Source organism: Mesoplodon bidens (assembly GCF_964165515.1).
Source record: "Mesoplodon bidens genome assembly, chromosome: 11".
Taxonomy (NCBI): Eukaryota; Metazoa; Chordata; class Mammalia; order Artiodactyla; family Ziphiidae; genus Mesoplodon; species Mesoplodon bidens.
In genome coordinates this window covers 3,265,483-3,282,208 of record NC_138167.1, presented here as the reverse complement: position 1 = coordinate 3,282,208, position 16,726 = coordinate 3,265,483, and the positions used below count along the sequence as shown (strand labels likewise).

Sequence of the window (16,726 nt, the reverse complement as noted above, 5' to 3'; positions counted from 1 at the left end):
CATGACTGCACCCATCTGACCTATAAAAATAAATGCTACACATAAAAACACTGCACTACTAAGCAAAAATGCCCGAAGAGCATGGAGAGAGAGGATGGAATCTTTTTTGACTCGAAGAATTAAAACGTGTGGTGCTCAAGGGGCAGAAGAATGAGTTTGGGTCAGGTGACGACGGAAGTGGGGTTCAGTGAGCAGGTCACGGGCAGAGGGTTTGGCTGTGGGTTATCTGTACACAGCGTCCGTGACTGCTCCCCTGAGGGCACGGACACTTACCTGTCACCTCATTTGGGCACAGTGTCTGGCCAGCAATGTTTGCCTAAAGGTCCAGTTAAGAGCGGAGCGTTGTGTGTCAAGAGCAAGGCCCACCACCTGGTGGGTCACTCCGCTGGACACCTGGACCCCTGTGGCCTAGTAGACCCATGGGGTTTGCCCGCTGCCTCCAATGAGGAGCTGCTTCCGGCTTTAACACAAAGTGCTGAGTGTCGTTCCAGCTGCTGCGGTTTCATTGCCTTTCAGACGGTGCGAGGCCCGTCGGAGCCTCTGTTTCATCACCCTAAAGCCGCCCCGGCTCCCGCTGGCAGCTCGACAGCTCAGTCTGCCTTGGGATCCGTGCCTCTGAGCATTAAAAGATACTTCCCTGCCTGGCCCTCTTCTTTCCTGGTGTGGAACCAGCCACCTTCACCCAGGCGGTGCCTCTCCCAAAGGCTTTCTCTAGCCCCTAAAGACCCGTGCAGAGTGAGAACCTACATCTTGATGCTCTGAGCCCCAGCTTCCCACGCTGTAAAAGAGTTCTCTCTGCCCGACTACCCTCACCAGGCGTGTGTAGGTCAAATGAGAACCCTGGGGGCAGGGCTTAGTCAACTGAAAAGCTCTAGGCAGACTAGTTATCACATCTGTCTCCCGTGAAGAGACCAGAGCAAAACACAATAGGCAAGAGAGAAAACCCCTCAAGTCTTGGTACTGGGAGAAGCTAGGGTCTCACGCAAGACCATTTCCCATTTCCCTAGGCTAATAAAACAGGGAAAAGCTGCATTCCTCCATGCTAGACACTTGGTCTAGGAATGCTCTGTATTGTCCCCCTCTGCATTGAAGGTGGACAGGGGGCCCGGCATCCAGGCTCCAGGCTCCCCCTGGCAGGGTTCAGGTCTCATTCACTTTTGTATGTACTAGGGCCTGGCACGTAACAGACACCGGAAGGGTGGATGGGCGGATTTAAGACTTTAGCTACCACACTCCTAATCGAACCATCTTTACCCTCATGGTTTAGGAAACACTCTCACTTTGTGATGAGGCACAAGTTCTGGCCTTGGAGGGCAGTGAGTGAGGGCTGCACGCACTGCTGTGAATGTACTTAATGCCTCTGAATTGTACATTTTTAAATGGTTAAAATTGTAAATGTAGGCTATGTCCATTTTCCCACAATACATTTTCTCAACAACCTCTTTCACAAACGTTTATGTTCCATGAATGAGTGAAGGATGGATCCTCTTCAGTGCCTCCACTGAGGCTCTAAAACACCCGATGTTTGTCTTGGGCTGTGTCAGCAGATGAGGGAGCAAGAAAGGAAGACCAGCTTGCTGACAGCCCTTGAGCTTCAGGGCCCTGAGGGGAGGAAACACCTGGAAACCCACAACTAAAAAACACCGTGACAACGACCCCAGGGTCCTCTCCCTGCAGGGCCCCGAGGGAATTCCCCCAGCCCAGTCTGCCGGCCTTGCTGCCCCTGCCCACCTGGGCACACCCGTCTCTTTAGGAGTTGGGCGCCTCTCCCTGGAGACAAGCTCCTGGGGATGAGGGGACCTCCATACACCGAAGGCCGACGGTAAGCATAGCCTGACCCCAGAGTAGGGGCCAGAGTGGGTTGAAGGACAACAAAATTGAATGACAGAGTCTTGTCATTCCTGGAATTTTGTTGCATCGGAAAACATGCATTCCTACAACAGGAAATATGTTCATTGAGCACCCAGAAATATTTTGGTTTTGCAGAGATGTATGGGGTAAGTTTATGGGAAGGAGACTAGGCACCGGTACAGAAGCACTGGGCTGGGGGAGGGATCTGAGTACCATCTTCAGGGGTAAGGGGCTGACTCTGGCATCATGCCAAGAGGACAAGCGTAGAACTAGTCAACGCAGAGGACGGGGCTTTCGCGTCATCCCAGGGAAGTTTACCCAGTGACTGCTGTCCAGCAAAGGAGCAGGATGCCTCGTGAGGTACTGAGCTCTCCGACACTAGAGGCATTCAAGCAGATGTTGAGCTTCTGCTTTAAGGAATGCAGGTGAGAAACTAGATACCATGAGTTGCTAGGCCCTCACCTCCAGCCCACTGACCCCAAGAGTCTAGGATTCTTCTGAGCTGAGACCGAAGTGAGAGTATGTAGTATAAGTGTGTGACAGGGAGTCAGGATGGGTTAAACCAGGAGGCTTCCCTGGCCCAGGAGAATGTTGGGCCAGTTCACATCTCGAGTTCAGTTTCCCACTACCCCTCTCCCTTCCCCCCCCCCCAGCCTGTGTCGCCCTCCCCCAGTCAGCGGGGAAAGCACCTGCCTAAAAGCGCCACAGAGAGCCGCGCTCCTACAGCGTCCCTGGCGCGGGGAGAGGTGCTGGATCCTCGCCAGCGTCCTGCCAGCTCCTCCACCGTGGCAAGTGAAATTACCAGCTTCATACTGCAGATCTATTTAAATCAGCCTTTCACGTCTGATGGATTTAAAAATATGCTGGAAGTCAGCATCTTGAATACGAGAAACACAAACAAGCAGATGAGGCTGCGTTTTCCTTCCTCTGTGCCAGCCCCGCCCTCTTTCCTTCCTCCCCCTCTCCTGCACCCTCCCAGAGCAGTTTTCATTCATGAGGCCCATTTCCCCCCTCCCCACCCCTTCCCGTCTCTCAATGGCATGGAAGTCTGCAGCCTGAGCCGTGGCTCGGCGCCCCTGGGGTCTGGGTTCCCTCCTCAGCTCATAGGAGACAAGGGAGACCAGCCCACGGGCGTGCGGGGCGGCCTCATGCCCAGCTCAATCCCTGCCTGGCCACGGGGTCATGTGCATTGGCCGTTGTGTGCAAATGCAGTGCCAGGCTGACCCCAGAGCTGGGCTCACCAAGCCCCCTCCTGTCCCAGATGAGGAGAGTGCAGCCCACTTCCCTGGCGGTCACGGCCAGCCTCCCCAAATCTCCGCATCCTGCTTTCTAGGAAGGCTGTTTGCTCTCTCCAGAGCCCCACAGCTCCCGGTGAGCCACCTGTGAACACCTCACAGGCCACTGTCACAGCAGGGGTCACGGCCTGTGCCCAGATATTCTGGAGCCTCGGCCCACTTTGGTTGATCTAACCCAATTTTCTCCTGCTGTTCCCTCTCATCTCTGAGCATCATCGCTTTGAGGCTTCATGAGCAGACCCCGCAGCACGTCCTCCATCTACAGGTAGGCGGCCAAGAGGACAAGCGTAGAACTAGTCAACGCAGAGGACGGGGCTTTCGCGTCATCCCAGGGAAGTTTACCCAGTGACTGCTGTCCAGCAAAGGAGCAGGATGCCTCGTGAGGTACTGAGCTCTCCGACACTAGAGGCATTCAAGCAGATGTTGAGCTTCTGCTTTAAGGAATGCAGGTGAGAAACTAGATACCATGAGTTGCTAGGCCCTCACCTCCAGCCCACTGACCCCAAGAGTCTAGGATTCTTCTGAGCTGAGACCGAAGTGAGAGTATGTAGTATAAGTGTGTGACAGGGAGGATTGCAGGGATTACAGTAGTAGGATCTGGAGAGCTGCTTTCCCAGAAACGACCCACCTACCGCTCCGCCCCAGTTGCACAGGGAAGGTGAGGCTTCCAACTTGAGGTTCTCAGCTTTGGATGCCCATTGAATCACCTGGGGAGTTTTTCTTTATTTTTACTATTTATTTATTTTTGTTTATTCTCCTTTTACTTGTTTTATTTATTTTGTTATTTTAAAAAGTAATTTTAAAATAATAATAATTTTTTTTTTTTTTTTTTTTTTTGTGGTACGTGGGCCTCTCACTGTTGTGGCCTCTCCCGTTGTGGAGCACAGGCTCAGCGGCCATGGCTCACGGGCCCAGCCGCTCCACGGCATGTGAGATCTTCCCGGACCGGGGCACGAACCCATGTCCCCTGCATCGGCAGGCGGACTCTCAACCACTGCGCCACCAGGGAAGCCCTAGAATAATAATTTTTTAAAAATATAATATTGTGTTGCTTTTGGGGGGGTATTGCTTGGTATCTGTTTAGTGTTTGAAAGTGTTCCTTTAATTTTGTTATTTTACAGATAATACACTGGTGGATTATTTCTTTCAACACACTTGGTTGGTAACTACGAAGAAAAACAATAATACCAATCCTTGTATTATTGGACTCCCCCCACAAGAAATTCTTATTTAATTAGAAGTTAAAAGACCTTTTAAAAAACTGTTGAGGGCTTCCCTGGTGGCGCAGTGGTTGAGAGTCCGCCTGCCGATGCAGGGGACACGGGTTCGTGCCCTGGTCTGGGAGGATCCCACATGCCGCGGAGCAGCTGGTCCCGTGAGCCGTGGCCGCTGAGCCTGTGGGTCCGGAGCCTGTGCTCCGCAATGGGAGAGGCCACAACAGTGAGAGGCCCGCGTACCGCAAAAAAAAAAAAAAAAAAAATTGTTGACTGTTACCAATATTAACAATGGCATATGGAGTAATAGAAAGTGAAAAACCCACCTGTGTGCGAACGTGTCCTCAGATCCGCTGTCTCGGGCCTCTGTGTCTGCACCCACAATCCTCCCTCTGTCTGGATTCCTTCAAGAGCATTTCAAAGGTTTGTCTCTGTCCACACAGCTGGTCATGAGCGAAGCAGACGGTCTAACAGGGTTCTGAGACCTCCCCAGTACTGCAGACCCTCTAATTACCAGGCCTGGACAGCGGTCAGTGTAGGTGATCCCTACACGCAGGGGGAGAGTCGGGGCTCAGGGGCTGCACCCATCATCCTCTATCTGTTGGTTTATAGCACATACCCGAGCGCACGTGCACACACACACAAACACACGAATCCACACACGCCACCTATTCCAATTCCATCCCTGACTCCCTTCCCAATCGTTCTACTATTACAGACCAACCCTTCTTGGCCTCCCTAATCAATCAAAATTGACCAGAGGCCAGAGAGGAAATTCAGGCAAGGCTTTATTGGGGCCCCTGCTGGGGGAGTGCAAACAAACAACAGGTTCCCTTGCTTGCTCTCTCCCCGGTGGGGGGCAAGCCTGTTTCTTATATGGGATGAGGGCAGGGGTGTGTCCAGGGGTCAGGCCAGAGGGGTGGCTTAGGTGTTTTGCCCACCCCTTAGGTGGTGGTGTGTGCAGGGGTCATGCGCAGTCCCCTGCTTTTGCTCCAGGCTCTTCAAAAGTGGCAGTTGGGTTTTTTGGTCTCTTTGTATCTTTTGGTCCAGAATTTGCCCCAGCTGAGCATGCACTGGTTATTTTTAGTCCCGTACAGTTTCTTTGTATTTTGTTGCTTAAGGAGAGATATGTCCAGGTGTAAGCGTTGCGGCAAAGGGTACAAGGTCCCAGCAAAGGGTCCCAGGTCCCAGCCTGTCTCACTACCATGATGGTGTGTACAAAGAATGTCACCTGCCATCTCAGTGAACAAGAGCTGTTGCAGCCATAAAGCTATCAGCCACTGCAGCCCAACTGAGGGGATCTCGGGATGGAGGAAAACAGGACACTGGCCTTAGATAGTTAACTTACATGTCAAAGGAATGATTTCAATGAGCCCAGACTCTTGCATCTTCCCATAGATAGAAAAGCACTAAATTCATCAACTTGAGATGCCTGGTTTTGTTTCTTCTGCTTTTTTTTTTTTTTTAGTTAGCAGTAATCTTTTGATGTTCCAGTACCTGGTTTGGGGGGTTGTTTTGCAGAAATTCTTATATATCCTAGCTTCTCCCCTACCTCTTTGGAGTGGTCCCTCAGAGCCATCTGAGAGGCTGTCTCCCGGGCTTCAGCCCTCAGTAAGTCTGCCGAATAAAACATAATTCTCAACTCTTAGGTTGTGCTTTTTTTTTTTTTTTCAGTTGACAATGGCTTGAACTGCTTTCCATGAAACTTTGCATACATGCCATCCTGCCAAGCAATACGCTACCCAGGGGCTCAGAGCCAGTGAAGGAGCTACTTACTAGCAAAGAGAGGGCTGGAAGTGAGAGAGTCTGTGCAGATGCTGGCGGAGGGGAGAGGTGAGCAGGGTGAAGTTGCCCCTGGGCTTGCAGGGTGAGGATGGGTAGAGGCAGCCGGGTTTTAACACAGGATTTAATCAGGGTCTGAGGACTGAAGGATAAGGGGAAGCCCCGAGGCAAAGGTGGCAGGGGAGCAGCCCAGCTGTCAGGAAGAGGAAGCCGTTTGGGGTCCAGCAGGGCTGGTGCAAGGCACATGGGCTGAAGCAGAGCGAGGGAGGAGGGCTCTGGGGCGGGGGACGTAAGCAGAAGAGGCCGGAACTCAAGAGCCTCCCTGGACCAGAGGCTTTTAAATATCACCCTCCGGTGACAAGGAGTCAGTGGAGGGTTTCAGCAGGGGAGTGGCGCTCAGATTTGCCACTGTGGTCGAAGAGGGTGGAGTGGAAGGATGAAGGCAAGACTGGAGGCCGGAAGACAAGTTAGCATCTGTCACCCTGGTCCCGGAACACAACAGTGAGAGAGGCCAGGTGTGGTGAGGAGAGGGAAGGAAGGAAAACCTCAGAACCAACCAACCTCAGCTCTCGCCGTGGCCCACGTGTGTCCACTAGCCACCGTGCTATCAGCCTTGGCCTTCCCAGGGTCCATGTGCATCCGGGCTCCCCAGTACGTCCCCGCCCCGTACTTTAAGTCATTAAACCTCCAACTTAGTTGAGTTTTTACTTGACGTGTCTCCAACTGAATCCAGAGAGCCTTAGCAAAGGGGATTTCTCAGAATGAAGTTGGGGTTTAGGGATTATACACTGCAGACCTCAAGCCAGAAAAATTAAATTGTGTATCATCCACTGCTTGGAATTCCCCAGGCCACAGTTCCCTCCACGATCACGAGTAAGCAAACCTAGCTGTGGTCTGTGGACTGGAAGAGAATTACAGAAAACCCACAAGTACCTGGCAGTTTGGAGTTTACAAGTCTCTCCTGTGACACCCTCTGTGGACTATTTTCTCTCTGTAGAAGCATGAGGAACTCCTCCAGAGCACGGCTGGGACTCATCCAACCCAGGACCTTAAGTCCAGGGCCAGGTCGCTGTGATCGCATCTACTGGTCATCTCTCCCAGGCCTCCCCTGATCCCCGACGCCGGCCCAGCCCTAATTCCCCCTCTGGTCCCCTCACTTCTGCAGAAGCCCACCTCTCCAAAGGCCCACTTGTTAGGAATACGATAGGAGTGATGCTCGAAGGGAATCTAATCAGAGATAATCAATAGGCAATATTAGCAGAGCTGAATTAACACCCCGCTGGATGAGCATCACCCAGCCCTGGTCACCTGGCAGCCATATCCTTAATTCCATTTCCGCTCAGTTATTAAAATGATTTTCCAAGAGACAGTCCCAGCTCAGCAGAGTCACAGACGCATAACGGAGCCAAGAGCCTGGAGGGACCTGGCAGCCTGGTCCCCACCGCCCACTCTGCTGCACGTTGGCAAAGTCGCCGTGATGTCGTGCTGCAGTCCTGGCGGGAACTTGTTTCCCCCTCCAGCCTTTATTTCTCGCCCTGACCCCTGACGGCCCAGCAGCCGTTCTACTCTCCCCACTAAAAAGTCTGGGGCAGGATCTCCTTGGAAAACTCAGAGTCCAGGGTCACAATATAAGAGGCATAGAGTCGCAGAAGCAGGAACTCACAGCTTCTTCAGCTGGGTGGAGGCCTGGAGATGGTTCTAGGCTAGCACCTTCCTTGCATAGGTGAGAACAAACACGGAGGCCTAGCAGGGATGGTGCTGACCTCAAGGCCACGCAGCAGGTAGGTTCCAAGAACAGGAGCAACAGGTGCTGGCAACAGACAGGAGCATCCTGGTCATAAGCCGTCATCGGCTCATTTGGCAAATATTCCCCAGCACCTAGAAGACCTATGATGGGCGGGGTCTGTGCTCGACACAATGCAAACACAAGTGAGATGCAAGCCTGCCCTCCAGGAGATCACCATCGAGGGAGGCACAAAAACAGACGCTGACAGTACAGCAGGGTACCACGCCTGGGCACACATCCGCCCAGAGATGCGGGGAGCCAGGTGGGGCTCCGCGGGGCTGTGTGTCCCAGCCCTGGAGGGGCTCAACTGGACCCAGGTCAGAGCCACAGCTGCATCCACAGTCATGACAGCAAGCCGATGCCAGCTCCCCTCGTCCCGGGCACGGGTCCCACTTAGCTCCACCACCGTCCTCTGAGGAAGGTGACAGGTGCCTGCCAGTGTGCAGGTAGAGAAAACTGGGGTGCAGAGGCTGCAGGTCATGCAGCCAGGGGGTTATGGGAGAATCGGGGTTTGAATGCGGTCCTCCAGCCCAGAGCGCGCACTCCACTGCGCCTCAGGCTCCTCCCATATGAGGGGACCGCGGGTCCTCCATGACCACACCGCGCGAGCCTACCACCACGGGCAGGTGTGCGCTCTGGCTCCAACTCTGCACCACGTGGCGGGTGGCGTGAGTCCCATTTAACAGCCTGAGGTCCCCCAAGCCTTGGCCCTGCTCTCACTTCCCACCCCGTCTCTAATCCGGGCATCCTCAAGCTTCCTTCGGAATCGTTTCCAGGCAACGGCGGATCGTGTGCCTTGTCCCCTTGGCCCCAGGAAGCAAGCACTCTGACCCACTGTGGGCAGAGGCTTTGCCTGGAGGGGCTTCTCCCTCCCAGGGGTGCCTGCACATTCTTGCTTGGGACCCTCAGTTCTGAGAACAGGGAGCTACCGTCTCCCTGCGCAGGGTGCATTCCCGGCCATCGAGTCCTGTCTCATCTAACCCACGCAACAGCCTGGGACAGAGGTGTGATCAAGATGCCATCTAAGAGGAAGTCTTCACACAGGAACGAGCAATTCCAGTACCTCGCTGCAGGGCTCAGCCATTAGCTGGAGGAGCCAGGCTACAGCCCCAGGTCTGTTTAGGCTGGCTGGAGTTCAAGGTGCCATCCATGACTGTGAAGCTGAGTGGGAGCCTGAGAAGCCTGTGTCTTTGGCTTCAAGCTCCATCCAACCGAGCTAACCAACTGTGGCCAGAAAGCAATTGTCATAACATCAGAAACCCATTACGACCCATGGAGACCCTGAAAGATGCTCAGGAGTACGCTCTGTGAGTGGAAAGTGACACCAGCATCACGGTCCCCTGGAAACAGCCGCCTGGGGCTTGAAGACAGCAGAACCATCCCGGCACACACATCAGCCTGATGCGGACCCTACGCACCCTCCTGCCTCCCAGACAATTACATCCCCCGAGCCATCCTTGTGGGAAGAACAGTACGACCCGACACCAGAAAGGAAGAGGGAAACGATCTCAGAGCTGCACAGATTGCCCCTTTGCGCTTCCCTGTTGGGGAGAGGCAGTCCTACAAGGCAGCCATCTGAACTCCGGCCATTTTCCACCAGCATCCGGAGAAGCCTCCTCTCCATCCTCCACCCGGGGCTCCTAGGGGTTCTGCCGGCTGTACTTTGCATGTCCATTTTCTGTGGCTGATTTTCTGAAATAGGCAATAAGTTAAGTCTATTGCCATTTTCCAGGGGAAGCGACTGCCAAATTGAGTTCATTAGCTTGAGAACGTGTGTGGCCTGCAAACCTTGTCCTGTCACTTTCCTGATTAAAGCTCCAGTGTCTACTCAGTGACCGAGGAAAGAGTCTGCTTGACACGGCCACAGGCTCTCGACCGCAGACCCCGGCTGCATCCCAAGCTTCCCTTCTCCCCGTTCCCCCAGCCCCGGCCTTTTCCTTTTCTCTGCTCTTCTTTTCACACGTGCCTCCCTGTGTGGACTCCTTTGGGCGGGGCCTTCGCACCTGCCGTTTCCGCCTACGCATCCCCTACCTCTCCCTCCCTTCCTCTCCCTTCCTCTTCTGCTTTTTCAAGTTTCCGTTTAAAGTCTTATCTTCAGAGAGGCTCTCTTGATCCCCTAACAGTCCCCTAACAGTCGTAATATGTATCCCTCTTGTGGAGCATCTGTTCCTGGCGCCTGCTTTGTTCTCTGCTCTATTGCCAGTGCCCGGCATAGGATCTGCTACCCAGGAGGGACCGCGACAAGTTTATGGAATGAGGAAATTGGAAGAGGCTTCTCACGTAGCTCTCCTGGGTCCAGCTGGGACCAGAACCGGAGCCACTGTGTTGAGGATGGCTCAGCACCCACGCTTAAGCTGGGAGCCACCTCCAGGTAACAGGTGGGAGTGTGTCTCCTTCCCCTGCCAGGTAGGTCTTCCACGTTTGGTGATCACACTGTCCTTCCCGCATAGGTGTTCTCCTGGGAGACGCACTCCCGGCCCTGAGCACAGAGAAGGACCCTCCTGTTCTGTTCTTCTCCCGACTCACCACGCCGTAGTGGCACATGCCTCTGTCACAGTAATGACGATTTATGACAGTGGAGTGTTGGCCGGTTATTTACTGTTCAGTATAGCCAGACAGCTCTGGAGCATTTCTGTGGCTGTTACTGCAGTCAAGATGGGTTTGACGGGTCTTATTGGTCCCCGCCTCCTCTCTCTTGCTGGTTTCCAGAATGTACTTCTGAGTCTCTCACTCTAGCCATCAAAGAGAATAGGTGTCCCCATTAGAGAAACTGAATATGTTATTGACCCAAACCAAATATGACTTTTCCTGGGAAAAGCAGTGTGAGTTGAATTCAAGGTGAAGTGAAGGCTGCAGATTCCTACTGCGCTTCTCCAGGATGCATCTCAGTCCCCACGCCAGCTGGGCCTCAGGGTCACCAGGAGGGTCTTAGAAATGCAGGTGGAGACAGCCACAAGGGAAGGCCCTGCCCAGAGCACCCCAGGTGGGGCTGTGGCATCTCAGTAATTGAGGAGCTTTTCATTCTAATGGAAGGCCACATGTGTCTTGGTGCCAGGCGGTCGCTGCCTGCCAAAGGGCTGGGTGACAAACGTCAAGACCTCAGCAAGCCACGTGGGAAGCCTTTAATGAGCTAATGAGCAGAGTCACAAAGCAGGCCACTCCTGCCCAAGGCTTTTGGCAGAACTCTACACGTGTGTCGCCTGCAGTGCTGTCCCCGGACCTGGGGCCTCAGCCTGCAGCCCCAGGGCCTAGCCAGCTGCTGACCGTGCAGCCCTAGGGCCTTCAGAGGCCCACGGGCCTCAGGCGCTGGCACCCAGCCGTGCTTCTCAATGACGGGGTTGGAATGCAGGCAGAAATGTTATTACTATGGTAACCATAACTGGAACTTCCATTGTACTTTCTTTCCATTTCCAAACGTGTTTTCTAGTTCTTTCATTTCATCCGTGTTACCTCCTTTCAGTCTTACGTGGCCCAGACTCACGCGGTTAGTTAAGCGCCAGTGCTGGGGTTCGACCGGGTCCTTTGGCTCCAAACCTGCGTCATGTGGCAGAGTCATCCAGGGATGGACGCTTGCCTTGGGAGGTGGGGATCGCATGGGCCTGGGTCCTTGACCCAGCACCCTAGGGGTTTCCTCTGCCCTGTGTGCTCTGGCTTCTCTTGAGGTCGAGTCATTGGCTACAGCCTAGAGGTTGGTAAAGACCCTTTTCACTTCTGCGGTGAGAGATGACCTATCGCTAGGGTACGGGAAGGGCTCCGGGCCTTCTCTGAAAGTGACAGGCTGGGCCGCCGTGGGCAGTTTGCGGAGAGCAGGGAAATTCAGCAGGGTCTCTCTCTCTAGAGCAGATCAGGCCCCCTACCACCACCTGGACACCGCTTGTGTCCCCTGCTGAGGGGGCCAAGACTGCAGGGGACGGGGGAGAGGTGGGGTGGTCAGGGAGGACGGCTGAGGGACCCTGCTTCTCAGTCCTGGGGCAAGTGCAGGCCCCGCCCACCCAGAGACTGACCAGCCCGCAGTGCGTACCTGGAGCCCCAAGGGCAGGGACGGTGCTGCGGACTCTGTTCTGTTACCAGTGCCTGGAGCCCATGCCGTTTCCAATACATGTTTGTTGGCTGAATTTCAGCTCACTGAGCAGGCTGTGTCTGAGTCTCAGCTGAATATGGGCTGTTTCCAACAGGATGAGGGCAGAGCAGCCTCGGAGGCTCTGGACGTGAGCCGGGCACATCCAGTGTGGTCAGACAGGTGTGAGGTGATCTCCCATCCCCAGGAAGCCAGACTCCTCCCAGCGGTCACAGGACCACAGGCCAAGGGTCTGGGCTCCACACGCCCAAGCCTGTAAGGTAGGATGCCTCACAGGTGGGGCTGTGCTCAGAAACCCGGCATGCAGGGAGGTGCCATTCAAGACGCCAGCCAGGGAGCAGGGATCCAGAAAAACCTGTCTTTAGGAAGAGGGCTCCAGAAACCAGGCTGGGGACCCTCCAAGTAGTCGAGAGGGGGGTTTGTGAAAACAAGACGGAGCTCCTGTCCGATGTGGGACCTGGGACTTACAGATGGGAGACAAGGCAGGGCAGGAGCCCAAGGATCTGAACTGGCCAGTAGGCCAGGGGCAGGCGCTTGAGCAGGCGACCGCCCTGAGGCATGGGGATGGGCTGGGAGGTCTGGCTTAATTTCGTCCCGTTACTGAGGTCTGGAACCTCGCCGGGCCTATCGGTGCAGTACCAGGTGTGGTGCCCAGAGGAGAGGAAGGCTGCTGAGAGCGGACCAGGGAGGGCCTGGCAAAGGGGAGACGGGCATCCCCCGAGGGGCACAGATCGCAGGGACAGGAGCCTGGGCGTCCTTGAGTAGTTCCAGGGCACGTTCCGTGGGAGTCAAGCTGGTCCACTGTTGCCTTGTCCCTCCCACCTGCACCCCCATTCTGTCCAGGGGAAACTCCAGCAGAAAGAGGCAGATCTCTGCCCTTGGAGCTTGTGGCCCAGCGGGGAAGTCCAAGCCTGCAGTGGACCTCAGAGCAAGCGCAGAGGGGCCCATGAACTATCCGGGCCAAATAAGACCACGAAAGGGGCACCGCGGCTGCAGGCCTGGGGAGACGTGGGGTGGGATGGAAGGGGGAAATTCCCCAGAGAGGGAGAAGAGGGACACAGAGAAAGTCACTACTGAGTCGGGTACAGTCAAGGAAGGAAGGAAGGAAGGAAAAAAGAAATAGGCAGCCGCATAGCACAGGGAGATCAGCTCGGTGCTTTGTGACCGCCTGGAGGGGTGGGATAGGGAAGGTGGGAGGGAGACGCAAAAGGGAGGGGATATGGGAACATATGTATATGTATAACTGATTAAATTTGTTATAAAGCAAAAAATAAAAAAAATTTAAAAAAAGAAATAGGCAGAGTCAGGGACAAACAGTTTTCACAAGTGACGTGGTCTCCGCGGCATCCCTGCTGTTGAGCTGAGCCCTTATCCCATCGCGAACGGGCTCAGAGCAGACACTGCTTCTTTCCCACTGAATCAGGGGAGAGGACAGTCCCACTGCAGCGCTGCTGCGGGCAGGAGGGAGGGGGCCGTGGCGGAGGTGCTCCTCCACACTCCCCAGACTTCACTCCTGCAGCCCACAGGCAGAGCAGGGAGCCAGGGTGGCAGGTGCTGAAGACCCGAGGCCCGGGTGAGGCCGCGGGGGTGCCCGCTTCTCATCTTCTGGCTGGAGAGGCCCGCAATACTGCCAGGCCTTTGTCCAGCCTGGGCCTCCCCTCCTGGCCCCCAGGGGTGTCAGGAATGCCTGCAGCTCCCAAATGCCCAGAGCTCCCGGAAGGTCATCAACCTTGCTGGCTCTTGGTGGCCATGTGGGATTTGGCCCTGTGGACCATGGGTGGAATTCTCCAAAGCTGGATGGGCTCCCTGCCCAGGGATGGGCAGAATCCAGGGGCTCCCCGACTCCCACTAAGGGGCTCCCCTCGCGTGCCCTCTGGGGGACCCCCCGTCCTTCCTCAACCCCCTTCCTTCTTGTAACACACTCACTGTTCTCCCCGATTAAGTTTCTCTATTTTTCTTGTCCAAAGCATGTGGACAAAAGCATTCCACGATTTGCACTGTGTTTGTCTCTAGCTACAGAGAGAGGCCTCCCCAGCTGGAGATGCAGAGGACTGAGCAGGGCAGGAGAGGACACGTGAGCAGGTGTGGAGATGGGGGCCCAGCTCCCCCAGGACCCCGCTCCTCCTCCCCCACAGCTACCAATGTGGGCAGGGCCTCCGTGCCCAACTCCCAGGGCTTCGGGGAAGCCAACATGTACGCAGATGCCAGAGGGCAATGAAAGGGCAGGGGCCACCGCCACTGGAGTCAGTTGTCATTTTCCTGGGCACTGCCGTTCCCAGGACACCCACCTACAGGCCAGCCTGGCTCGCTCCTTCCCACACCAAAGAGGCAGCCCTCAGGCTCCTCGGCAACTGAATCCTCAAGGCAGCTTGGTCTGGTCCCTGCCCATGGGTGAGGCCCCATCTTTTCATCAAGTGATCATCCCGACCACAGAGATCTCATTCCTGTCGCGGTTGAGCCCTGGAACAGCAAGGTGGGGAACGGGGACAGGTAAAGAACTCCAGAGGCCCTGCCTGGTCCAGGGCACACCTGCCCCTCGGAGCCGGATGGCAAATGCAATGACAGTGTGTGACTTGCAGACAATGGGATGAGGCAGCCCTGCTGGTGGACCAGCTCTGCCTGCCCAGGGCTCTCTCCAGCCCGGGAGGGCATCAGGGGTCACCAGGCACTTCCCTGAGGCCCCTGCAGTAGCTCACACCTTCTGCTCCTTACCAAGAAGGGAACATTCTGGGCCTTCGAAGAATCCCAGGCCTCTGCTGGCCCGGCAGGCCCCCATCCGGCTCTGCCCTCTCCACGATGGGACCAGAGTCTAAAGCAGTAGAGGTGGCATGGCAGAAATCGTTTTGGGAACTGGAGATTTAGCAACCACTCTGGGAAGGGAGCTTCCGTAGGACCTAGGATGTCACCTCCAGGACCCAAGTTCTTTCACTTGGGCTCTGTGGGTGCCCTGTTCAAGACGTGGTGGGGGGGCGTCCCACTGATGGGGAGGGTGCAGGCCAGGGCAGACACCCACCAAGGCAGCCAGTAATGGGGTGAGGGAGAGCAGGAACGAGACTGTCCACCACCACGCCCTGGCCCGTGCCTCCACCGGCCTTGCCCTCAGACCCTGCCCTCATCTCACACTAGCAGCCCAGGACCGTGAGCTCACACCACCTCCTGCTTCCTCTGGACCCTCCCAGCCTTTCCCGCCCCGACCTTGGCCTCTCTCCAGGCTACACCTCGCCTCCCATTCTGGAGCACTCGAGGGTAACTCATGTTCCCCCACCCCAGCTGCAGGACTCTCCTCCCACCCGTGAGGGTCACAAGGGAGAAGCCCTTGGACTGGTCCTAGCTGCAAGGCTCCCTTTACCAAGGAGCTGCCTTCCTTTTGGGAGCGGCACGATTGGGTCTTCTGTTCCACTGTGGCCTCTGACCTCCTCCCGCCCCGCCCCCCCGCCCCCCCACCCCGCCCAGAGCGCCGAGAACACAGCCGCCCCATCGCTTCGCTCTCATGTGCATTTATTGAGCGCCCACGGAGTGCATGGTCCTAGGTCCAGGGTTTGGAGCCACAGTCTAGTCAAAAGGAGACCGGAGCTAGTACAGAGGACATTTCATAGCTGGGAAGGGGTGGGGAAGAGGGAGAACTAATCACAAAACAAATTCCTATTCGAAAGCAACAGAATCTCCTCTGAGAGTAATATATATTCTACGCACACACGCGCACGCACACACGCACACAGCCCTGGATGAACACAGACGTTACCGCTTGGCTGTATAGGCAAGCACATACCAGTGCGCCGGGTAAAGGAACTAATAGGTATGCTGTCCGCGCATGCGCACGCGCACCGCCGCACGCACAGAGTCTGGCTTATGCTATCAAAGACGCTAGTCTCCAGGGTCTAGTGAAGCAATCTGTCCTAGATGCCTGCAGCATGCAAAACTTGAAGATCCGAGAGTCACGGTTAAGGAGGACGATGGGGACACGCGTGGACTCCTCCATCGGGGCCCGGCTGCCGCGCTGGCCGTGGCTCTCTGTCGGGACGACAGAGCCTCTGAGAAGGGCCCCCAGAGCAGAGCCGAGGAGCTGGAGGCCCTCTGTCCAGTGGCAGGGCCCTCAGGAGGCCGGCTGAGTTCACCAAGCTCAAGGGCAGAGTGTCAGACTCTGGTTTGGAGCGTGTAGTCCTGCAAACAGGGTCCCTTGTGGCGGCGCCTCAGATGGAGGTGAGTTTCCGTGCTCGCTCGCTCTCTGCAGCCTCCCACGTGTGCTAACGCATTTTGTAGTAATTAGATACAGATGTTTCGCACAGCTGTCCCTTAAAATCCAAGTCTACTGTGAAATCGAGGTCTCGCTGCAAAGAAGGAGAAGCCAGGGCATCAGCGCGGAAGGAAGCGGGGACCGCCCCCCTCCCCGCAGGCAGAGGGCCGGGCGCATCTGCGCCGCCAGGCTTTTCCAGCTCAGAACTCCACTCCCCACCAACAGGCCTCGGCAGCCTCTTCCGGTGCCTCGTTACCCTCACGGGAAGGCCTTTGATTTCTAACCTAAGTCCTTCCTGTTAGAATACAGAGATGTTCCCTCTGGTTTCATCCCGGGAGAAGTGGGGCGGTTGAGTCTCCCAGGGCGGAAGCCTCGGAGCACCCTCGGCTCCTGCCCGGCACGTGCCCGCACCCCAGGGGGCTCAGAAAGAATCACACGGCCTCCAGCCCCCCAGGCCAGCCTGAGGAATGCGAACCTGGTCTTCCA

At 55.8% G+C, this 16,726-nt stretch overlaps 1 protein-coding gene across 1 annotated transcript in view; it reads right to left on the bottom strand.

The window, feature by feature from the left end:
- Positions 1 to 16,250: 16,250 nt before the first annotated feature.
- The window catches only part of PRMT8 (protein arginine methyltransferase 8), a gene marked incomplete at its 3' end in the record, with an annotated part of 81,417 nt that continues 80,941 nt past the window's right edge, over positions 16,251 to 16,726 (bottom strand). Inside the window, exon 10 of the mRNA XM_081249122.1 lies at positions 16,251 to 16,334. Within this exon, the coding sequence (XP_081105248.1) occupies positions 16,251 to 16,334 (84 nt within the window). The remainder of the gene's footprint in view (positions 16,335 to 16,726) is intronic.